General features: G+C 35.7%; 1 protein-coding gene across 1 annotated transcript in view; it reads right to left on the bottom strand.

Moving 5' to 3' along the window:
- The window catches only part of LOC129216931 (glycine receptor subunit alpha-3-like), a 44,758-nt gene extending 25,664 nt beyond the window's left edge, over positions 1-19,094 (bottom strand). Inside the window, exons 1-2 of the mRNA XM_054851147.1 lie at positions 18,960-19,094; positions 5,035-5,168 (exon numbers count right to left, since the gene is read on the bottom strand). Coding sequence (XP_054707122.1) covers positions 5,035-5,168; positions 18,960-19,000 — 175 coding nt within the window. The 5' untranslated portion in view covers positions 19,001-19,094. The remainder of the gene's footprint in view (positions 1-5,034; positions 5,169-18,959) is intronic.
- Positions 19,095-26,700: the final 7,606 nt, after the last annotated feature.

Below are 26,700 nucleotides of genomic sequence, written 5' to 3'. Positions count from 1 at the left end.
TCAAATTATCAGTTCGAGCAACGTTAAAATTTAAAAATGGACAACTGACAAATCGCCTTTGAAAGGTTCGTCTGAGCAACAACAACAAAAATAAATAAATAAGTCAAATAAACAGAACTATTCTGCCGTGTGCAGGTAAACGGCAGTATCTACAAAAATGAGTTTCTGAGATATTTGAAGAAACGCGTTTTTGATTTCCCACAAATATCAATTAAATATTGAAATTTGATTTTAGGCTATTCTATATGTTTATATCGAAGTATTTTTTGGGCAGTTTGTTTCAATTTGATTTTGCAATCAAAATTTTAATTAAAGCAGATACTGCCATTTACCTGCACTTTGCAGTAGTAATTTTCATGCACTTTTACTGGTAATCAGCAGTAACTGCACAATGTACTGTTAAATGACCAATAATTACAAATTCAACATAATACGAAGTAGATATGTCATTACGAAGTACAGTGGCTCCCAAAAGTCTTCATACACCTACGACTTTCAACGAAATAGGCCCCAATCCATTGGTTAGAAATAATATTTCGGAATAGGTATTTAATTATAAGATCTATGATCAATTTTAAACAAAACTACATGAAAAGTTTTTAAAAAATATTGAAACTTAATTTTTTAAAAATCAAAAACCAAAAAGTGCCGGAAATTTTATTTCACAAAAGTCTTCGTACACTTTATAAAATGTCTATATATTATTGAATAATCTAACTTTTGATTAAGTTATTAATTAGTAGAATATCATACAGTATTCATAACACCTTTTAAACGTCTGGGAATAGATTTCATTCTTTTTCTTTCTTTCTTTCTTTTTTTTTTTTTTTTTTTTTTTTTTGCGTAATTTCTGAGTAAGTGTTCATCCACACTTCGAGTCTTACTGTTTCTAGCTCTATTTTCGTTTTAAAGCTCTATTTTCGTAATCTAGCCTCCAGATATCTCTAAATACGTTACATTAAGTTAAAATCTGGAAGTTGAGGGGGTATTTTCTAAACTTTAGGACAATTTTCGAGGCACTAGACGCAAATGTTGAAAACCGTGTTCTTCTTATCGTTATCTTGATGAAAAACAAAGTTGTTTCCGATAACCAAATTTTTCGCTAAGAGTTCAAAATTGGTTTTTAAAATATTTAAAGGAACAGCATGATTCATTATTTCATCAAAAAATTACAAACTACCAAGTCCTGATGCTAATATGCACCCTCACACTAGAACACCTCCACCGTCCTGATTAACTGATCCAAATAAGTTCTTAAGATTAAGTTCCTAATTTTTTCTTCTACTTACAGTTATACAATAATTTAACCAAAAATGTTGAATTCATTTTTATGTGTAAGTAAGACGTGATTCTAAAATGTTTTAAGCTTATTTATCATTGATTTTGAGACGAAAAGCGTAAGCTTTCTGTTTTTCGAATGACCAAGAAAATTTCTGCGGGAAGAGATCCCATTTAATCCAACTAATCAAAGAACTTGGCGAACAATTTTAGGTGAAAATTAAATGTAAAATGTTTCATTTAACTCTGCAGAAACTTTTACAGCACTCAAATGTGCATTTTTCATAAATGTTTTAACTTTAAATCTCCGATCACGTTTTGTCAACTTTGCCTGTTGACCTTTTTTTACCTTGTTTTCGATCCGATTCCTTTCTTTAAAGCATTTTATCAAGCACTTTACTATACAAACAAATAAATTAACTAATTTAGAGACATTTCAAACCAATTTACCACTTCTGTGGGAAAAAAAATTCAAATTTTGAATGGTGTTCGCGTTTTTTTACGAATACCAGCCATTTTACAGTAATAAGCACAATGCTAAGGAATAAATAAACAAAAAATTAAGGCCAAATGACTTTCAAGGGTCAACACAATGCAAAAATATTAATAAAACTGTATATGATAATTTTAATCATGAATTTATTCGAAAATATTTGAGTGTACGATGACTTTTGTGGCGTGTTATTTCTCTGTCTCTTCGTTTTCTGTCCCATTTCAAAAAGAAGATCCGTCAATATTTTGAAAAAACCAATGGGTTGTATTTAGAATGACATAGGAATGATGTGAAAAAATATTGCACTTCATATTCGAAATCAGTTTCGAGTTATTTTGGTTTTACTAAAAAAATTCAAAGTGTACGAACACTTTTGGGAGCCACTGTATATTTATTGCAATGTGAATAATATATTTTACTTTAAAAAATAAATAATACCGTGTATACACTTGACATAAATTTAATATCAATAAATGAAATGTAATTTAAAAATAAAAAGGCATATGTTTTGATTGCTTACGGCATTGTCGAAAACTCTTTAATGTTCATACGTTGTCACTTGGCAACTGGAAGATTCTTTAGGCATTTTTAAAACTACGACAAATCGCTTAATGTTCCGCACTTTGCAATAAAGAAATAAATATCCATGAAAATTTAGGCGAGAGAAATGCTTCGTGTGTTGATAATGGCTCTCATCGAACTACTAAAATTGCAGCAGCTTAGTATATATAAAAAATTGAAAAATATCGTCTGCGACAGAACAAAACAAATGGAACAGAATCGTTCTGTTGGTACACGTTTATTTATCGTCTGCCAAGCATTACTTGTGTTCACTCGTATGTTATCTTCTATAACTGTACATTAGCAAAAAATAATTTTGTTTTGTTGTTTTTAGAACACGGATATGAAGAATCAAAGTTTTTTTTTTTTAATGTTTGGGGGCTGTGAAATTACAAAACGTTTTCTTCGACTTTATTTGAAATAAAGTATGATTATTTTTCCCCAAGTATCTCCCCCTTTTAAGTACCTCTTTCGCTCAAGGACGAGAGACGGTAATTCCCAAATTTCGCCGAAAAATAAAATACGACCTGGCACGCATACCTACATCTAATGAGAAGCGACTAGGAATCATTTTTAAAAACGCAATATTTTCTCTAAATTTGCCAAATCAAGGAAATTTTTGAGAAGTCACACAATGACCTCCCATCGGGGCGTTACTGCTTGCCCTTAGTTGAGCTAAAAAGAAATCGCGAAAACCGTTTATGTGTCTTGGTTCAAGTTTTGGCGGCGATTCATTTATGTTCCATTCTCCAGACAATGGTTATGGGCATAGCAGTAAGAACAGTACTGCTGTACTGCAAGTACTGCTGATTACCTGCTTAATGTAGCGATAATATCAGTTACTGCTAGTCACCACTGATAAAAAAAAATGCTTTTATTTAGCGCTGACCAAATAAACATGTTTGCACCATAAAACTGAAGAAGCATAGATTTGAAAAATTCAATAAATAAAAAAAAAAAAAAGAAAAAAAAGAAAATGGAAAAAAATTGCAGTTACTGCAGTTACCCTCCCACGGTAGAACGATCATGGGCAAAAAATTTCCTGAAAATCAAAAAATTTGCAGTTACTGCCGTTTGCCTGCCCACAGGAGAAAGTTTTCGTTCTTCCGTGTGCAGGTAAAGAGCAGTAAGTGCATTCTGCCAATTACCTGCAAAATGTAGCGACAAAAGCAGTTACTGCCGTTTCCCAGACCACGGGAGAAAGTTTTCGTTCTTCCGTGGGCAGGTAAAGAGCAGTATGTACATACTGTCGATTTCCCGAAAAATGTTGCTAAAAAAGCAGTTACTGCTAATTACCACTGATAAAAAAATGATTTTTTTCTGAGGCAGCCAAATAAAAGTGTTTGTACCATAAAACTATAGTAATAAAGATTTCAAAAATGCAAAAAAATGAAAATAGAAAAATCTGCAGTTACTGCCGTTTACCTGCACACGGCAGTATTCTACAGCTGATTTTTTTATTTATCGTCTGAGAAATTTAGCTAATATTTTATTATCAATTCGCAACTCCAGAGCTCGAATACGCTACCTTGCGGTGATTAACAATACTACCGAAAAAGGTAAAACATTCCATTCCACGTGTTTTCTTTGGGGTAAATTACAGGTTTCAGACAGTTTGTGGTGTAGAGTAATTTCAAAAGACTAGAAAAGAAAGTTTCCCACACACACGATGAAAAATTACTCTCATTCACTAAGCGTCAAAGCAAGTTATAAGTTACGGTATTTGTTTGTTTTACCTTTTTCATCCGTCATTAGACAGTTGCTGCAGCGCCCCCTATTGCTTAATGGAGCTGCGAATTCCAAATAATAACTTTGAGTAAGATTGGCCAAAAAATCAGTTATGGTCATAGGTTCCATAACTGAAATACTGTAGAAAAAAATCTAAGGAATGGATATGTATATAAAAAAAAATGCGATCTGATAAATAACAGTAATGTCAGAATCTTATGAAAAAAAAAAAAAAAAAAAAAAAACCCTTCAAAAACGTAAATGCAAATTAAATTGCATTTTTTTTTTTTTTTCATTTTTAACACCTTTTCCAAACATAGTTGTTAAAACTTGTTTGGAAAAAATGTGTTAGAGGTGTTTTTGGAAGATGATATTTTGAGGATCCACTGATGGTTTTCCTGGAATATCGAATACAAACTTGTTACTACTAATGAATATTTTATTTGCACAATGGGGTCGTTTCCGAAATTTTAAAAGTTTTTTTCTGAAAAAGCATGCTTAAAAACACAGGATTTGACCATTTTTTTTAAAAATAATTTGACAAAGTTTAATATTTTTAAAAAAATATTTTAATTGATGCGCAGATTGAAATTTATTCTTTTACGCTTCTGCACATGACATCACAAGTGATAAACTGCCATTCACTGATGCCATTAGCGAACAACGCAAATTATCATAAACTCGTAACGCGGTTGACAGCAAAGCGTGAACATTTAGTGCGGCAATAAAGAAGCACGCCTAAGTACATCTCTTATGACGTCACAAAGTCTACGCCCTATTTCCAAGATCGGACAGTCAAAAACATGAAACAAAAAATAACTGTTGGGAAAATAAAAAAAAAATCCGGCTCCATCGTATTTTTGTTTTGCTTATTCTATCAATTTCAGTGACTTAAAAGTAGCACTTTTGACTGAAGGAAACAACCCCATTTGAGGCAGTAATTGAGAAAATAGAATGAATTAGGCAGACAGTACTTTGTGTTGCAAAGGGTCTCAGTCTAGCACTATACGAAGCTGTTGAGTAGTTGGTGAGTCTGGAAAATAGCATTTCTTGGTGCTCCCAGGCTTTGTTGCCATACTGTTGCTCTAAGGATCGCATTTCAGCCACCCTGGAAGAACAAGTTTCAATTCAAAGGAAGTACAGACACAGATTGTTTGTAAACTGGTTAACTACGGGGCACAGAGAAAAAATGAAAGAGTAAAAGTAATAAGATATGGATTTACTTTAGTCAGTTTTCAAATTTAGTTAGCAGTTCAGCATTGCAAGTAGCAAAGCCAACAGAATGCTTGGGTTTATCAATAGATCTATTTCAAACAAATCTAAGACGGTTCTTCTTCTTTACTAATAATAAAGCTGAAAGCCTCTCTGTCCGGAGGATGTCTGGAGGATGTCCGTAGGATGTCTGTGACGCGCATAGCGTCTAGACCGTTGGGCCGATTTTCATGAAATTTGGCACAAAGTTAGTTTGTAGCATGGTGGTGTGCACCTCGAAGCGATTTTTCGAAAATTCAATGTGGTTCTTTTTCTATTCCAATTTTAAGAACAAAACTATCATATGATGAACGAGTAAATTACGAAATTATCATAACGTAGAACCGTAACATGGGTACAAGCCAATTGGCAAGAAAATTCACCATACATTATTTGTAAATATACAGGCGAACCAAAAGACCTCTTAATTTTTCTATTACGGGCGAAGCCGTTCGGGTACCACTAGTCCTATATATAGGACTTTAGTAGTTATGTCTCATTTGGAGTATGCTGCTCAGTTTTGGTCTCCTTATCTCAGGAAAAATATTTCTGCATTGGAAAGGGTTTGTGGAAAATCTCCATAAAAATCCTCAAGTATACCTATGCGCAAGAGGGCGCTTTTCGATATGCAAATTTCCCACCTGTCGGTTCAATTTAGTTAGCTGTCTGTTGATGTGTTGTGGATTCGTGGCATTCGATAGCTTGATTTTTGTTGATGTCGGTCGTTTCGTGGCAGCAAGGGCAATTTGGAAGCCCTTTCGTATGTAGAATCCAAATAAAGTTAATTTATGTTTTTAGATAGTTGCCTTAGCATTTTCTTTAGGGTTCAAAGAAGGGCAACTAGACTAGTAAGGGGATTTTCAGATTTAGATTATGATACTAGATATGATACCAGGCTTAATATTTATAGCCTGGAGCAAAGGAGAGTCAGAGGGGACATGATTCAGTTGTTTAGTTTTATCAAAATGAAAGATGTTAATGGATTAAATTGTTGCACGGAATGTCAGACGAGGGGTCATTGTTTTAAGCTATTCCAATCTCAGGCTAACCTGGAAATTAGGAAAAATTACTACTTTAGTAGAGTCGTGGGCACTTGGAATAGCTTACTAGAAGAGGCGGTAATGAGCAAGGGGGATAGCTTAAGAGGGCTACTGATCTTCATTGGGGACTAATAAACTGACTAGAATCAGCTTATCTGGCCCAGAGTCTGTTGATGGTCGTCACATTTGTATTTGTATTCGTATTTATTTCAAATTCAGGGAGTTATTTATAAGTTTACACTTCAAATATTACAATTTTCGACTACATTTTAAATACCTTTTAAACACAGACAATTGTCTCCTTTTTTCAATTCTTACTATACTCTCACGATAGATAATTACACATCTTGTTCAAAATTTCTATCGTTAAAAAATACTTTTGATTCATCTACTCAAGTTCAAAAATATTTTTAAAACTTGTAGTGGATGACAATTACTGTTAATAGAGTTTTTTCAAATATTATTTCATCAATTAAAATTTAATTAATTAAATTTAGTTTTATATGGGGAAATAAATCTCACATGTAAGATATTTGGCTGGATACAAATTTAGGAATAAACACCGTCAGTGGCGAAGTGGATAGATCGTGGGAAAACAATTCTGTTCCAGATTCTTTTTTCATTCTATCGTAATTCAGATTTTTTAATAATATTATATTACATTCACATATTGTATTTTACTATACATATTTATATTATTTGTAATTATTAAATAAAATGTAACGTAACTGAAATTTTTCTTTGTTGATTTAAGTTGGAATTGATTTTTAGAATATATTTAGTCACTTGTTTTTCAAAATTTAGAAGAATAGTTTTTGGAACAACTTTCAAAACGCATCGAAGAAAACTTTTCAGAACACTTATTTTGTTCAGCGCATTTTTTTTTAAAGCTTTATGATACGCGTTTGAGAAAAATTTTTGGAGCCTCGACACATGTCCCTTATTTTTGATTATTTTATAGTACACGTTTAGGGACAATTTTTACAACACTTACGGAGACTGCTTTAATCATACCAGCAGTTTTTGATGTTGATTTTACAGCAATCATTCGGGGCAGCTATCAGAGGCCGCCGGGGCACTGGTCGGTCTTCAACCAGTGAAGGCTTTTCTTTATGACGGCATTCGCAACACCAACAGACAGCGATTCATTGAAACAACGTTTCAAGTACTGTTTGACCACGGATTGTATGTAATTTGGCAATCTGACAAGTAAAGGGGCAATTCCACAGGAAAGGGGAAAAAATGGCAGAATTTTAAAATAATCTTTTTCTCACAAATTTGGTATCAATGGAAAGATAATTATCTGAAGTGTATGGAAACAACAAAAATATGCAGCAAAAGCAAAATTTATTAGAGTTCTGAGGCTTCAAATCAGGTTTTTATGACCATGTTCTTACGAGTAACTTTTTTTTATACACTTAAGAATGGCTGTTAGATATTTACATTATCGCATCTTTCAAATATTCTCTCTAAAATATGCTTTTTAGAACTCTCTAGAAGAGTTATATACAAAAAAGTTGCACTTTAACTGCAAAACTTAATTTTTAGGGATTTTTTTCATATAAGGCATTTTTGTAATTCTACGTCTGACACCAAATTAGCTGAAAGTTTATATTATGTAAAACTGAGTGGAGATTTTTACAAAATATTTTGTCTTCAAATAAAGATTTTATATGCAATTAAAAATAACCTTTTGAATTAAATTTCAAAAAACTAGTTATGCTTAAATTAATGGTCAGAAAAATTTCTACGTCCGACACCAATATTTTCCTAACTGAAACTAGGTTTATAAGTATACGAAAATTCCTGGTTAAATTAAATAACTCACACATGCTATTCATGCCTGATTATGTATTTATATTTATATTTTACATAACACAAATTTAAAGAACATATACACAATATTTTAACTGGGGAAAATATCTGAAGCTAAGAAATGAGTCTCATATGCTTATCAATAGCGATTAAAGTAGTTATGTATAAAATTATGAATATTTAAGAAGCATTAGGGTTCTCAGTTCAAAAATAACACTCCTCCCTTCCCCAGTTTTCACTTAAAAACTCTCAGGTATTTTTGGTGAACTCACAACAATCCCTGTTTGTGCCTAGAAATGCTCAGTTTCGTTTTCAACAATTTGTAACCAACATCCAAATTTCTTATTATTTGTTAATAAGTTAGATTTTTCTTCATTAAAATTCTACAAATCAATCTTCATTCCTTTTTACCCTAGAGATTGAGTTTTTTGTTGTTCACATAGAGATTGTAAAAAAAAAAAAAACTTGACAAAATGCATCTAATCTCTCTTGTTCTCGTTATAGTATTTTTCTTATTTTATGAGTGAAGACTTAAAATAAAAATTTACTGAAATGGTATGCAGATATTGATACATTAGGGGTGTCCATCTCCCCAAAAGCAATGGGATCCCCCCTGCCCCCCCCCCCCCCCCCCAAATTCCTCGAGAACACCCAGAAAAATAATATTTTATCAGAAAAACAAAGAAATGTCTTAAAAAACATTCCCTGTAAACAAGTTCTATGACATAACTTGCGCCATTAACCCCTCCCCCCCTCCCAACATTCTTTTTGCTAAAATTTGGAGTTTCAAATTATTTCAATTTTAACAAAATTATTTGATTTTTCACAAAAAATGGAGCCATGGGGAAAATTTTGCACAGACCCCTGTTATGCATATTTTCCCCCTTTTTTATGCTTTAAAATACCATAATATATAATTCTATAAACAAATTAAGAGTTAAACAGTTTCTTTAAGATGTTTATTTCATGTCAGACGTTGTCTGCTTTGCACATTCTACGTCCGACACCAAGTATTCTACGTCCGACACCAAGGGGAAACAAATTTTCTGCTATTTATCCGTAAAATAATTTGGTGAAAAAGGAAAAATTATTCATATTTCAGCTTTGCTTTTAAACATTCAAGTAGTCAAAAAATCTGAAAACAGTTCATTGAGCTGAAACTTGGATTTTTTCAACGTAAGTCAATTTTCAGTTTCCCTTTCATCTACGTCCGACACCATGATGTTTTTTATTTTTAATATTTATAGTTTGAATGTTTTTCAGAAATTCTACAAGTTTTTATATTGTTCCTACATATATAAGTATTGAGAAAAAAAATTGGATCAGTTCATCCATTTTAACTCTGAAAAGTATGAACCTTTATTGGTAAATTTCGTGCAAATTCTACGTCCGACACCGTGGAATTGCCCAAAGATGATTCCATCTGAATGAATCTAGAAGGGGAAAAGGGAAAATTACGATGAGATTTTTATGCACGCGTTTTATAATGTCACTAGTGCTTTATTCATTTAGTGCATTCTCAAAAATAAAATAAGGGGAAACAAAAATAGTTACCATGGAAACAACAAAAAAACCACCTCGAAAATAAAATTTATGTCAAGTGACGCGTGTTCAACATTCAAGCAAAACCAAAAAAAAAAAAAGTATGTCAAATTTTGCGGCAGATTGCGGAAAAATAACCAAAAATTATACATTTTAAATCCCCCAATTACAGGAAAAGCCTTTGAATCAAAAGCAAGAATTTTACTTGCTCATATTCGAGAAAACAAAATGGCAACAGATCTTTCATCTCAATGATTTTCTTCACACTTATAGAGTAAAGAAATTTACTGTCTAACCACAAGTTGTATGGAATTGGCAAGCGTCCAGTTAAGACGAGTCTATCTGAATGAGGAGAGAAAGTAAAAACTTGATGCACGTGTTCCGCTCATTTGAATGAGACTCTGCTTAATTTAGAGTCTTACATACAGCTGCAAACGCCGACATCCCTAAAAACAAATAGATGCGTTCATTTCACCTGTAAACCGGATGTTTGCCTTTCCATACAATCCGTGGTCAGACTATGTTCACGCTATAAATTTTAATAAAAGCATTGTTGCGGAAAGTTGAGATGAAGCACTGAATAATAATTTGAATGGAGGAAAGTCTTCGAAAAATAGGGATTTTAAGTCGAAATCTATGTGTCATAGCTGTTTTTAATTGATATCTCCGCTAATTTTAATCGGAGGATTATGTTAAACTAGTGGCACCCGCACGGCTTCGTCCGTAATAGAAAAATTAAAGGTCTTTTGGTTTGCCTGTATATTTACAAATAATGTATGGTGAATTTTCTCGCCAATTGGCTTGTACCGACGTTACAGTTCCACGTTATGATAATTTCGTATCTCGCCAATTGGCTTGTGCCCATGTTACGGTTCCACGTTATGATAATTTCGTAATTTATGATAGTTTTTTTCTTAAAGTTGGAATAAAAAAAGAACCACATCGAATTTTCGAAAAATCGCTTCGAGGTGCACCCCCCCCCCCCCCCATGCTACAAACTTTGTGCCAAATTTCATGAAAATCGGCCGAACGGTCTAGGCGCTATGCGCGTCACAGACATCCAGACATCCGGACAGAGAGACTTTCAGCTTTATTAATAGTAAAGAAGATAAAGATAGCCAAACATAAAGACGGGAAGATTACGAATTCATCGAGAGCGGGTTCGATGGTCAGTTTACTGTCGTTCGGGAGAAGTAACTTGGACATACATATATAATTACGTACATAGGTACAGACGCTCAGTTTTTAATTATATAAGATTTACAAAACATGACAAATCTTTAACGACAAATCTGTACATCAGATCCACAAAGGCGTAAGCCCAAAATTGCGATTTACCGTTTATTAGTGCACTAGTGGTACCCACACGGCTTTGCCCGTAATAGAAAATTAAAAGGTCTTTTGGTTCGCCTGTATATTAACAAATAATGTATGGTGAATTTTCTCGCCAGTTTGCTTGTGTCCAAGTTACGGTTCCATGTTATAATAATTTCGTAATTTACTCGTCCATCTTATAATAATTTTGTTCTTAAAATTGGAATAGAAAAAGAACCACATCGAATTTTCAAAAAATCGCTTCAAGGTGCACACCCCCATGCTACAAACTAACTTTGTGCCAAATTTCATGAAAATCGGTCGAACGGTTTAGACGCTATGCGCGTCACAGAGATCCTGACAGACAGACAGAGATCCGGACAGAGAGAGATCCTGACAGACAGAGAGAGTTTCAGCTTTATTATTAGTAACTAGTGACACCCGCACGGCTTCGCCCGTAATAGAAAAATTAAAGGTCTTTTGGTTCGCTTGTATATTTACAAATAATGTATGGTGAATTTTCTCGCCAATTGGCTTGTACCGACGTTACGGTTCCACGCTATGATAATTTCGTATCTCGCCAATTGGCTTGTGCCCATGTTACGGTTCCACGTTATGATGATTTCGTAATTTATGATAGTTTTTTTCTTAAAATTGGAATAAAAAAAGAACCACATCGAATTTTCGAAAAATCGCTTCGAGGTGCACACCCCCATGCTACATACTAACTTAGTGCCAAATTTCATGAAAATCGGCCGAGCGGTTTAGGCGCTATGCGCGTCACAGACATCCTACAGATATCCTACAGACATCCTACAAACATCCAGACATCCTCCGGACAGAGAGACTTTCTGCTTTATTATTAGTAAAGAAGAAGAAGATTGTATGTAGAAGCCTATTTCGCCTCTAGCCATGTGAACTTAATTCTTATAAACAAATCCTTTTCAATTTTTTACCAGAGTTAGAACAGCGCGCATCACATGCTTTGCATGCGCCAGAAAAAAGCCCCCCCCCCCCTCCTGTAAAATCGTAATGTGACTTACGTCCTTCTGGCTCTGAGGTACAGAAATTTGCAATGCATAAGACTGGAACAAGACAAAAAACGTGCCGTTTGGCTGTCATGGTGCTGTGGATCAATATTGGCGGGGGGGGGGGGGGGCGGGGGGGGGGGATTTATGTTTCGTATGCGATAGCACCCATAGACTAATAATAAGAGTAGACCGAGCTTTCCCAGACTTGCTGATGAAAAAATTGGTTCATGGATACATCATGTGACTGGTGGAAGGCTTGGCATGGTTGCTAGATGGCAACATTATCTATAGTTTGGCACTCGACATGTATTTTAAGTAATGTGTTTTCATTATAATTTTTTTTCAGGTGCAGAGATTGAACTGTTTTTCTTTCAGTTATGCATTATTTTGACATTAGTAATTAGTTTTTGATCACCAGTTTTCAGTAATTTTTATTTCATTTGGAACTGCTACGTCAGCGTTGGCGTGAACGTAATGGAGTAAACGTTTTGCGTTAACGCAAAAATGTACTAATTGGAATCTTAAATTGAAATTGTAGGTAAAAATCTTACCGTTTGCCGATTCTATTTGGGCACTTGCATCTTTAATTGCTTAGAGTTATTGAAATTGACTAAAGAAAATGCACAATGCTATCTAAACGAAAAACTCACTATATTAACAAAATATTTACAACATAAAATAACAAATTTACAAATCGAACTCCATAAATATTCCGCGTTCCATCAATTCTATTTATTTTATTTCTGGCGGGAGTTGATCGTCTGCTACGATCAACGCCCGCTGTTGCTAGGATATCCACTAGTCACATGGTTTAGTTCATCAGTAGCAAAGGGTTGCCATAGCTCGGTCTATTCTTATTATTAGTCTATGATAGCACCACATAATGTCACTCCAGTTGTGGGAGCGGTGTGCCGCTGAAATGCAAAGGCACACTCAGGACATTCACTATGAGGTCTTCACAAGCGTACACATTTGAGGACTAATTTATCAAAAGAGAACATATCCGTTTTCCAAATATGTTCAGGAGGTGAGGAGCAAAATAGTTTTTTCAACTTCTCTTGGTACAGAATTGAGCACAAAGCACAGCAAATCATGGCCCAGAGTTTGAAGTGTTTGTGTAAAAAAAAAAACGAGGAGATCTTGCCATCTTAATTTTGGGTATATGCTCTTTTGAACAAAAACCTGAATGTTGAAAATTTCAATTGCACCAAAACTCTAATATTTCACCTTCTCATATTCTCTTATCGAAGTACAGGAACCTCAAAGTAGTGGATTGAAATTTGAGGATTTTGAACTTGCGTTCCTTTGGATCTAAAAGTCTTCGTACTAGAGATTCTTTCAGGATATGTACCCTTTTGTTAAAAATAAAACGTGCAGAAGACGGATTTGTTACCTTTTGATCAAAAAGCCACACTTTATCCTTAAATAAAATAGGTTTTTCAATGTTTGGACTTCTGGAGAGTAAGTGGTTTGATAAAGGTCATCTGAAAGATTTAGAAAATGTCATAAAATGAATTTTTCTAAAAAGTGGATATGTTCCCTTTTGTTAATTACTCCTCAATTCAGTAAGTTACCAACCTATAGCCAGGGCTCAGGCAGAAATACATGAAATACAAATCCAGTTCAGTCAATTCCAGCCGAGGACTGCAGTTTCGTGCTTATTAGCACTCATCAGCCCGGCATAGGAGTGACTGAGCTGGAGGTGGAAAACCTCTTAATGAAGCCTAGAGTGCCAAACAAACTGGTAGCTAGTATAGAATTAGCACTGACCAGACGAGTGACCGAAAAAATGGTTCGGTTCAACTCGAAGATTGAAGGCAAGGCAGGTATATTCAGTAAGTTACAGCCCTATAGCCAGGGCTTAGGCAGAAATACATGAAATTCACTGCCAGCTCAGTCAATTCCAGCCGAGGGCTGCAGTTTCGTGCTTATTAGCACTCATCAGCCCGGCACAACTTGCCTTGCCTTCAATCTTCGAGTTGAACCGAACCATTGCTTCGGTCACTCGTCTGGTCAGTGCTAATTCTGTAATAGCTACCAGTTTGTTTCGCACTCTAGGCTTCCTTAAGAGGTTTTCCACCTCCAGCTCCGTCACTCCTATGCCGGGCTGATGAGTGTTAATGAGCACGAAACTGCAGTCCTCGGCTGGAATTGACTGAACTGGCGGTGTATTTCATGTACTCCTCAATTGTCATCATTACTCAAATTTGATCGTCACTAGAGACTGGATTCATCACTAAAGACGATCTGTATCCATTCATTTGCAGCCCAATCCCGTTGAACTCGACAGTTTCTCTAACCTATGTCGTTTTGCTAACCTACCTCCTCGTTTTGCTAACCTATAAATTGATTGCTGAAATTTATAGGTTAGCAAAAAACAGCAATCGCTCTCTTAAGTGGCCGACTACTGGAGCCTTTACCCTATATCTTCAAAAAAAAAAAAAAAAACTTTATGAACTTTTTTACTACTGGCTTTGCAAAATTCCGTCGTAACTGAAATCGTTTTTCAGAATTTAGGTCCCTTTTCTCCCTAAGAACAAACTAAAAATCCATTGGGAGCCCTACGCTGGGCCGTATGTAAAGGATAGGTTTTTAAGGTTTAAACCCATTCCGAAAAGTTTCAAAATCGTTCAAAAAACATCCTTTTTATCGAACTTTTTTTTTCAGGAAAAATTATTATTATTACTTCGTTTGCCATTATTTTTCTTCTTCAATTTCATTTGAAAAGGGAAATTTTTACTATTGAAAAATTGTTCAAACTCATGGGTGTATTGGAAGTATTTATTTATTTTTTGCACTTATTGCGAACATCATTTCTTGCAACACAACACAGCGGTACATTCTTCAGATTTTAAAAACCTGACGCTAGCAAAAAATATCAAAATTATTTGAATTCGAAAGGGCCAAATTCTAAATTTAACAAAATTGTATTATTGTCAAAAATGAACTTAAGAAGCCTTACTTCGAATATGCATATATGAGTGCCCGCTTTTGAGTTTTTGAAAAGACATTGGTTATTTAGTTCGGGTACAAGGAAATTATGTACGAATTTTTTTGAGCAATCACGACTGCTTATTGCTTTCATTTGACTGTTTTTGGCGTGCTATCATTTTTCCCACCGGCGCGGCGCCACCCTCTGCCAGCACCACCCGTCGCGGCGGCCGGCCTCACGATGCTGCTCCTCTAGCGAAAACCGTCTCCAGGTTGCATCCATATCCTACACACACACGCATACATACACGCACCAACACACACAAACACATACACACACGCATGCATACAGACACCTACACATACACACACGCATGCATACAGACACTTACACATACACACAACTGCCCACACATTCATGCCTGCACACAGACAAACACATATGCTTACACACACACACACACATACCCCGCCCCCACGCACACAAACACTCATACACACAACTACCCACACACTCATGACTGCACACAGACACAAACAGACATGCCTACACACATACACATACACCCCCCCCCCCCCCCACACACATACAATCACACACTCGTGATTGCGAAAAACATAATTTGAATTCAAGATGACAAAATTCAAATTAATTTTTCTTTTTTTTTTCATTAAATTTGCTTCAAATAACCTTCATTTGCTTTAAAAAACCTAGAGTAACAAAAATTAATAGTGTAACGGATCCGGTGCGACTTCCACTTTCTTGAAAGGATGACACAGTTCTTGAGAGAAACACAGGAGATTTATTTACACCATGGACAGGAAAGATCGTTGACAATTGCTAAATTAATCATCAGCAATTAAGCAAATAACAATCAACACCGTGAACTCAGCGGTTACACACGTATTTACATCCAAATAAGCAAAAATACAGCTCAAAAAGCTTCACAAAACAGAGCAATAAATGCTCTCCAGGGCCGTGGTAGCCCGATCGGTAGAGTGTCGGATTCGGGGCCGGAGGGTCCTGAGTTCGAACCTCGATGGTCGAAGACCCACCGTCGTCATTAAAGGGGACTGGGCGACGTTAAATATGCTCGTGGTCTCAATGTCCTCCAAGTGAAACGATACCTCTGGGGGTGCTAGCACCAGGTAGCTATTAGCTCCTGATCTAGTTCTAAATTCTCATTAACTGTTCGATCCGGTGATGGTGCTGCCATCTATCGGTATAAAAATAATGGAGGCAAGGCACTTAGTATGCAGTCCTCGCAAAATACAGTTGTAGTCAGTTGTGACTCAGAATCGATAAATGCTCTCCAGCGTACCCATTGAGAAGGAATACTAATGGAGGGAGCCATAGCAAATGTCTCAGTGAAATAAGCTTGGGACCCAATGTTTAACAGGTCAGGTGACTTGTTTGGCTGGGAAGTTTTCGCGTTTTGGCACGCAATCGCTCTTTTGGCATTAAATATTTTTCAGACGACGCGACGGCGCTTATTATGAAGTCGAGGCTACAAATCAGAGCAACTCTGGCTCCAACTCCTTTACCGCATCTTTATCTTTACTAATAATAAAGCAGTAAGTCTCTCTGTCCGGAGGATGTCTGTAGGATGTCTGTAGGATGTCTGTAGGATGTCCGTAGGATGTCTGTGACGCGCATAGCGCTTAAACCGTTCGGCCGATTTTCATGAAATTTGGCACAAAGTTAGTATGTAGCATGGGGGTGTGCACCTCGAAGCGATTTTTCGAAAATTCGATGTGGTTCTTTTTTTATTCAAATTTTAAGAAAAAAAACTATCATAAATTACGAAATTATCATAACGTGGAATCGTAACATGGGCACAAGCCAATTGGCGAGATACGAAATGATCATAACGTGGAACTGTAACGTCGGTACAAGCCAATTGGCGAGAAAATTCACCATACATTATTTGTAAATATACAAGCGAACCAAAAGACCTTTAATTTTTCTATTACGGGCGAAGCCGTGCGGGTGCCACTAGTAATAAATAAATAAATAAATAACGGATACAAATACAGGCCTATCATTCAAACTCCCTCTCCCCACTTCTTTCCGGATTTTAAAATATAATGTAATTGCATTTTTCATGTATATTTTATTCCCTGAAATGACCCCCTATGTACAAATAGTTTAAAGTGTTCTGTTATTGACTGAAAATTTATGGATTCATACGTATTGTAATCAATGTTTTGAAATTATTTCATACGCAAGCATACTAGTATTTAAATTGAAGCATAAAAATAGCAAATCTTTATTCTTGCGCATCTGCTGTTCCCGGGAACTTGGCGAGAATATACTCGCCAACAAAGCAAATGTACACAAAATGCTTAAGAGCCGTTAAAATAATTACTGGTTAAGTAAAAAGTGTTTGTATGGAACTAAAATGTTATTTGCACTCAAGATATACAATGTTTTATAACTTTTATAGATAAAATAAGTACAAAAATTTAAAAATTATAGGCAACTGTGGAATATGTACTCGTTGAATGCATATAAATGTTATTTTTTCTTTATTTAGAAGCAAAAAACATTCGTACATGCTAGGGAAAAGTTACTGGACCTCCTGGTGTGGCTTTTCCCTCACAGTTTACAATGCTAGAATACTGCACTATTACCATAAATCTAATTTTTCCCTTCTACAGTTAAAAGTTGTCATCATGCATGGCTTCAGCTAATGAAAACTTCTTCAGCGGTTACGGTCAACTCGAAATTGCTCCCCAAGTCACATGGTACTGTTGCCGTATCGGGATAGTAGGGTTGCACTCTCTCCATCTATTCCTTCTCAATGAGCGTACCGCTGCAACGATTCACAAGCAAAAACTAACTCGAGACTGACTTTTTATCATGCGGGACCGCTATTTTATAGACATCGAAAGAGAACGCTCAAATATTCCACAAGATTCCCGAAAATCGTAGACCGTTATTTTATTTCTTTCCATTCACAAATTTTATCATTCAGAAATAAGGGGACTATATACTTCAGCCGAATGTACGGGGGCTGTATATTCATTACAAGAAACTATTAACATAATTTGTAGCAATAGAATATTGTGAATGAAATCAAATTTAACTGATCATAAGAAGCAGTGAGAAGCTAAGCAATGTGAGTGGCAAAATTACTAACTTGGAGGTGGTAGGTACAAATGGTAAAGTTAAACTCTCCTTTGTCTTGGAGCGAGATATAGTACTAGTAGCCCTGGTTGGTTTTGTTATGCAGCATGATTTAGTAAAACTTTTCAATGAAAGCCTACCTAGGACGTTATCTTAAAACGCGTTTTACTCAAAACCTGAAAATTCCCACTTACTGTCCGACCATCGATTACATGGAAAGGCTAATATCCGGTTTATAGGCGGAAATGGACGTATCTATTAGTTTATAGGGGTGTTAGTTGGCTTGTTACAGATGTGCACTTTTGCCTCTCTATTATTTATCCTTAGTTTTGTAAAAATGAAAATTTGCTCTCAGCAACATTTTTTTAATCTAAAGTATATTCTACCTATATTCTCACGGCAAAAATTAATTGATTTATTTATTCACAACAAAGTTTTGAGCTTACCATTTTGCTTTTACGTTCCTGAATGAAATGAAAATAGTTCATTTTATTTTTGTTGTTTCCATGGTAACTATTTTTGTCTTCCATTATTTTATTTTAGGGAATGCAATAAATGAGTAAGGCACTAGTGACATTATAAAACGAGTGCATCAAAAGCCCATCGTTATTTTCCCATCTCACCTGCTAGATTCATTCAGATGGAATCATCTTTATTTGGCAGATTGCCAAGTTACATACAATCCGTGGTCAAATCCCTTTGCTTCTCGGTGCCTGATATGTGTTTGGTAAAACTTTCCCCGAAACAAAACTCTGGTTACGACCCTGGCCCTGTGTATACTCCATTTCGTAATAACTGCTCCAAATTATATTTTCAAACAAGGTTCAAGGTTGAAACAAACTTACCTAAACAAAACCAAAACCAGAATCACCATAGGGAGAGCCATCTTCAGTGCAATATCAAGAGCAGAACAAATCTGCTTTAAAAAGAGTTATCCCAGAACAACCTGTTCTTTAGGGCCTAACAACTGAAATGGAAGAAGATCCTTGCAAGAAATCCTACCATGGATAGGTTGTTATCTTTTCTCTAGAGCCCATTCACTCGTAGATTAGAAAGATTTTGAGAGAAAAAAGAACAAACGCAGTGTCTAAATCCCCCCTTGACACATTAATCCGAGATTCCCGCCTAGAACGTTTTGTTCTAAGATCAGTTCTTAGCTTAGCATCCTTGAAAACAGCTGCTTGGTAAATTATCAGCACCATATATCCCTTAGGAGCTTCACATGCAGTTACACGATTATCATAGTTGTTTTTAAATACGATAACATTTCCATTGTTGTTAAAGCTTAGTTTTCGTATGAAAATGCAAACTACGTACTTTCAGACAGATAAGTTTATTAAAGCTACAGTGGCATTCATCAGAGCTACATTCCGCTGTGATCTTAGATATATTGGTTTAGTTATTCATAAAAGAACGTACCGTGAAACGAGGTGACTTTGGGACTAGGCGGCTAACTTTGGGACAGTGGGTAATTTTTAGGGTACGTGGTTCTCTGTGAGATACTGCTTTGGTTCAGTTTGAAATGACGTTTGTTGAATAGACCTGGGCGGTCATTCCAAGTTCGTCAGCTTGCGAGATCGAGATTTTCGCTCACGTGATTGGTTGTGACGTAGAAATGTCGCAAAGTAGTATTCTAATCTACTCGAACCTAGACGCAAGCTATGTTTGAGTAGATTAGAATACTACTTTGCGACATTTCTGCATCACAACCGATCACGTGAGCGAAAATCTCGATCTCGCAAGTTGACGAGCTTGGAATGACCACCCTGTAATGTAATTTTACCTGACGGCAGTTGTCAGAACCCTAGTCCACTGCACTTACTGTGACAAGAAGGTTATTCGAGCAATTTGTTTTTCAAAATTCTTATTTTGGTGAAACTTCGCTTTGGTGAAACTGCGTACACCAATTTACATTCATGTCTGTATAAACATCGATAAAAACCTCCTTACATGATTAATATAAAGCTAAACATGTTTTAATAAGTCTTATGTTTTATAACTGCTACCTTGCAAATTTTCATTTTTTCATTGGGTAACTTTGGGACTGAGAAATTTTCAAAGTTAAAGAGTTGTAAGTTTGCAGTGATCTTTGGACTTAGGTTGACAAAAACTAAACTTCGCATAGTGTTTAAGTAGTATCGGTTACACCATCTGTTTGTGTAGTAACATTTCAAAGCACAGTTAGAAATAATGTTTGTAATCTTGAGTTTTATACCCATTATGTTGAACGTATTGTTTTTATGGCCTGCTAAAAATTAATATTCTAGGATTGATTCAAATTTCTTTCCCTTATTGTTTCTAATGTAGATAATGCACTGATATACTAATAGTGGGGTACCATTCGCAAAGTCATGTTTCCTACTGTTTTTAATGGGGATAAAGCACTGTCCCAATATTACTCCGATCATTGTGGTTAGATTGGGACAAATAAAACACTTTTTTTCATGAAATTCCATAGAAACTAGAGCTATTCTTTTGCCATATCTTTTAAGAAAAATACTCGTTTGACATATTAAGGTTTTTTAAAGCTTTTTTACTTTGAAAATAATGATAGGATCAGAGTAAAGCATTCAAGGAGTAAGTGCCTTACAGTTACCCCAGTTTACGGTATTAAAATTAACAATAAGAATCTTTATGAAGTCATTTTACACTGAATATCCATTTAGGTTCTGAGAAATAGAGTGTAGCACCTAAAATTTGTTCCCTGGCTCCTAAGATTTTACAATTCTTGTCGGTCTGTGGTTGTAATCAGTATGTCATGATGTTTTCAGGCCCGTAATTTTGAGTTTTTCCAAGGGGAGGTGTAAGTCAAAGGGTGTGTACTGTCCGCCTCCGAGAAGTTGAGCTATAGCCTTGAGTAAGTTTATTTATTTCAAGGGAGAGTAATCAGTAAGAAGAGGAATTGTTAGGCGTAGAGTTGGGCTCCCACTAAGCCTTTTGACATTCATCCGTTTTTGTTCACCCCTATTTTAACAAATGGAATCGTTCGGCCGTCCCGTGGAGCTGAACTTGCTAGAGACGGACAATACTTGATGCAAATTATACCGAAAATCAACAAAAATCACGGCCCATTTATGCGTAAATACATTAATTTCTATAGGGTAGGGGATTCAATTGCCTCCTGATCCCCCTAAATGACGGGCCTTGATGTTTTGCCAGTCAACATGGCTCCCTGTCTTTCCAACATTGCTACCTACTTTTAGGAATTTAATTTAAAGCTACCCACTTTACCTTCGGATACAATATTTATTTATTTATTTATTTTTATAAGATATAGTTCATAAATTAGTTGATAAATGTATCTTAAACGTAAAATTTTATTTTGTTTTTTGCTGTTTTTGCTTCAGATTCATTTCAATACTGCACACAAAGAGCCACTCCTATGAACGGCATACGTTTTTCTTGCCAATAGAGTTTTCCTGCAGTTAAAAGGATAACTAGGATACGTTCGAATAGAACAGAGCAACCGTTTAAGGCTTCACCGGTGACCAACCAGATGCGTTCCAATCGATTACCAGTCAACCGACTGTTCATGAAAACATTCTATGAACACCAACCCAGTTTACCTAACCAATTACTCTATTGGAACATACCCCTAATGTTAAGAAAAGAATGACTACTATATCACTTCCGAAGCCGTTATCAAATATTTACTTCCGAAGCTTAAAAGTCTACTGATTCTTTTCAAATTATGTCTACTTAAACCCCAAAATAAAGTTTTCTGAAAATAAAAAACAAAACGTTGATCTTCACTTGGTTCAGTGGCGAGTTTTCAAAATTGGGGCCCGTCGCAATGCGTTTCAGGGGGGCCCTTAGTCTATCACAGAATTATCTAAAACTTGTATCATGTGCATTTTAAAATACCCTTCGGCAGCCCCTTTGGTAGGGGGGACCCCTCACAACTGCGACATTTTAAACTCGCCACTGGTTTGGTTTCGTAACAAATAGAAGTTGGGCGAAAAACAGCCCCGCGAATATAAAACTTAAAGATCGTGTATTAGAGCATTGCGACCCGCTCCCCTGAAATTCAATGGGGTTGTTTCCTTCAGTCAAAAGTAGTACTTTTTGTCACTGAAATTGATAGAATAAGCAAAAAAATATAAAAAAAAATAATAAAAATAAAATAACATGGACCCAGAAAATACTTTCATTTTCCCAACAGTTATTTTTTAATTAATTTTTTTAAATGTCCGATTTTTCAAACAAGGCGTGGTCTTGATGACGTCACAAATGATACATTTTGGCGCATCTTTCTTCCGCGTTTCCACGTTATGATAATCAAGGAGCGAATTAAAATTGCTCTCAACGCTTGCTATCAACCATATCGTTGCCAATACACATGAGTCAAGATGCGAATTAAATATTTTGTTCTGTGAATGGCAACACAGAATGGCATTTCATCATTGGTGATGTCATCGGACAGAAGCGTAAACAATGAAAGCTCGTCGATTTAAGTAATTTTTTTAAAATATTAAACAAAAAAAAAATTTAAAAAATGGTCAGATCCTATGTTTTTAAGCATGCTCTTTCAGACAAAAAATACATTTAAAATTTTGGAAACGATCCCATTGGCAAGCCACTAATGAGTAGTGACCCATTGCTTGGGGATGCTGGTGGCATGTTTCACAATCCATAAAGAATGTGTAAACAAGAGAATTCCACAGTCAATAACAATATCCATTTTAACTTTTCCTTCTTTTAGGTGATCTTACGTGCTAATTCAGCATGGTAGTTGCGTAAATGGTAGTCGTATTAATTTATCTTCAAGTGTAAATGAAGCAAAATATAAATAAAGGGGGAAATAAAATGATAATTATAAGGAACGGAAGGGAAACTTCATCACGCTATGTTCCCCTAACTCAGAAGTACGAGCTTCGAACCAAATATTGCCTCCATTACTTCGAATAATTAATTATAAGCTTGGGATATTTGCGAAGAAACGGAGAACAATCACGCAACAATTTTGAGCAGAATAAGTTTACTAAAAAGTATGCTTAAATTTTCAGAGCCCTTTAGAACATAATTCAAATTAGCTTTTATGCAAACGATAACTAAGTTTTCACATGTTGTGTACTGGAAATATGAAAAAATGAATCATCGAAAAAAGTGGTTTCTTCCTTAGATTGCATGAGTTTCGATGCAAGTTAAGTATGAGATTTGTTCTTTCCGAGGAAAATAGCTTTGGAATGGTTGAGACTTTAAAGGAAGTATTGATTTTCTACATACAAAATAATTTTAAGTTCAACAAAATTTGTTTACGAACGAATGATATATGAGTCAGTCAATAAATAACGAGACAGAGGCTATAAAACAGATTTTATTCGACATTCTTCAAAAATTGTGACCGAAATTGTTTAAACACTTATCCAACTGGGAAATTAGTCGCATAATTCCGTGCTCATAAAATTCCTTTGACTGCTGCTGGCACCAATTACGCACGCACTCCCTTGCTTCATCGCCAAATGAAATCGTTGTCATTGAAGTTCTTTCTTAAGTTCGCCAAAGATGTGGGATCACATGGGGATGGATCTGGACTATAAGGGGGGTTGTTCAAGATTTCTTACTTAAATTTCCGTAAAAGTTCTTTTTGCATTGGCTGTGTGTGGTCCCGGTAAACTTTCACGTGCTGTCATCCTGTTGCACGACAACACTAGACCACAAACGGCCAATGCAAAAAAAGAAAGAAAAAAAAAACGAGCTGATGTGTGCATCACATAACTTCTTTTTACGCCAATTTAATGATAACAGCGCCTTGGAGTAAGCAAGGAAACACTAAATATTTTCACCTATAATTTCTTGCGAACCGAGGCAAAAAAAACAAAAAACGTTTTACACAGATTTATTTCCCCATTATTGGCAATTTTAAAGTGATTCAGTGGTTAACTCTTTAAATATCACCAACATTGGCCGAATTAAAACCAGTTTAAAAAAAAAAACGGCCAATTTTTCGCCAAGTTGGCGACTAAACTTGGCGGCCAAAAGCTTGGCGATATATCGCCAAGTGTTTGACAAATTATAACACCACTTGAGTTAGCATTGAAATTGACAATGCTTTCCCCCCATAAAGGTGTAAAAGACCCCCTTAGGAACATCCGAATGCAACCAAAAGGGAAGGTGCACAATTAGACCCCACTAGGAGTCTGCGTCTACCAAATTTCATCTTTCTTTTGAGATATGCGAGATACATACGCACATACAAACATACATACGTACATCCGGACGTCACGGGAAAACTCGTTGTAATCAACTCGGGAATTGTCAAAATGGATATTTCGGGTGTCTGTACGTTCCTAGGCATATGTCCACGTGTGGTCGGGTCGGAAAAAAAACTCAACATTCATTCGAGAGTGAGCAAAATAGAAATTAAGGCCGATTTTTGAGTGAAAATTTTTCGCGAATACAACACTTCCTTTTTTGTAAAAGGAAGTAAAAAGAACTTTTACGGAAATTTAAGTTCGAAATCTTGAACCACCCCATTATACAATCCAGATTTATCTACTATGTGATCCCACATCTTTGGGGAACTCAAGAAGGTGGTTTCATTGGACGATGAAGTAAAGGAGTGCGTGCGTAATTGTTGCCAGCAGCAGCCAAAGGAGTTTTATGAGCACGGAATTATACGACTAATTTCCCATCAATGGGATAACTGTTTAAACAATTTCGGGCAGAATTTTTGAAGAATGTCGAATAAAATCTGTTTTATAGCATCTGTCTCGTTATTTGTTGACTGTCCCTAATATGAAGTTTGCTCTCTGTTTGACGCTCTTTTTAACCCTCGTGGGCAACAGGATCATAACCAATCTACCTTAAATGCCATAGATCAACCCGAGTATATTCGGGTTTGCCGCCAAGAGATTTAAATAACAAGCGTGGGCGTAAGGGATCGCGGTCCGCTGGGATCATTTTGTTCCGGTTACTTTATCCTGGATTGATCAAAAATTCAACAAACTTCCCTTCTTCTAACCCTATTTGCTGAAGAAACATAAATTACAATTTTGCTGTTCACTATAGGTAAAAATCAGGGCTTGAGACAAAAGTGGTAAAATAAATACTTATTTGGCAGTTACTTATGTGACTAAACAACCCCATAAACTCCAGTTATTTACTTCTAAGTAACAGAAGTCAAATATGAAGTTTCTTCATTTCCAGAGTCCTTACGATTAAAACCCTGAATCGCAGAAGAAAGTAGCGACACGTCCGCCATCTTGGGGCTAAACGATGCTTTCTTCTATGTCTGTTGTGGTGAAGTAGCGTGCTTTTCTTCTTGATTGTGGTTTCTTATTAACTCCATGTTAATCCACAAGCAAGAAGCACCATAATCAAGAAGCAAAACAAGGTACTTCACCATAGCAGACATATAGGAGGAAAGCGGCATTTGGCCCCAAGATGGTGGACGTGTCGCTACTTAAGCTACGATTTTCATCTGGGGCTTTACGTATGCTGTAGGGTTTCCAATCCCGTGCCGAATTCAGTGCTGTGGGATTTCGGGATTGTAAGGAGTCAATCCCGTGGGATCCCACGAAACTGACTTTATTATTCTAAAAATTAAATTTTTATGTCAAATAGAAAATGTAGTGCTTTTCAGGAAGCGCTGCTTTTATTTCTTGAATTAATAGCCTTCTTGAATTCCGTACAGCAATTGCAAAGCACTGCAGAGTCAGATCCTAATTAACAATTATCGTTTGGTCAGCAATAGTGTGACGTTCGTCTGGGATGGAAAAGGATTTTTGTTCTAAAAATAATGAGCTCGATGAAAACACGTGCTGTGGCTCCACTGCAATTGGTTTTAATAAAATTAAATAATTATGGACAGTTAGAAAAAGATCCGCATTAACTTCATCACCTTCTGAAATAGATTTTTCTTTTTTTATGCAAGGTGTTTTCTCAAGAACTGTAAATTTGGGACAGAAACGATGTCTGTTAGATATGTGTTTTGCGGTATCCAATTAAACCCTTGTTGCTTCATTAACGTTGGTCATTGTATCAGTGAATTTGATTCATTAAAGCAATGGGTGAATACTGCTTGATTTCACCATTTCACCATGTCGGAATCTCAGTAAAAGTGTTAGGATGACTTCGCTAGTTTTACCTCTCAATTTAAAGAGGGATTTAAAAAACATTAGTAGCAGCTTAATTTACTGCACTGTCAAGAGAGGCACCCTTTGTTTCATACAAGTTTCCGTCTCCCCTTTTAAAGTCGTGCCGACGGTATATAAATAATGTCAGATTTTAATTAGCTTTCCTCTTTGGAGTGCATTTTTTGTAACTTAAAAGGTTTTGAGTGCATTACTAAAGCTTACAGAAGTGCTCCAACATTGCAATTAGGGTGCTCCAGCGGTTTTGGAACATGTAAAACACATTGGCTATTTTTCTAAACCGTAATTTACTGGATTTTAAATTTTAGTGAAGGTTTTCGAAAATGCTTATAAGGTTTTCGCATTTTCACAATGGGGAATTTCCTTCAGTCAAAAGTACTACTTTTAGTCACTGAAATTGATAGAATGAGTAAAAAAAAATAATATGGACCCAGAAAATACTTTCGTTTTCCAAACAGTTATTTTTTAATAACTTTTTTTAAATGTCCGA

The sequence above is a fragment of the Uloborus diversus genome, chromosome 2 (assembly GCF_026930045.1).
Source record: "Uloborus diversus isolate 005 chromosome 2, Udiv.v.3.1, whole genome shotgun sequence".
Classification (NCBI taxonomy): domain Eukaryota; kingdom Metazoa; phylum Arthropoda; class Arachnida; order Araneae; family Uloboridae; genus Uloborus; species Uloborus diversus.
This window is presented reverse-complemented; position numbering and strand designations above follow the sequence as displayed.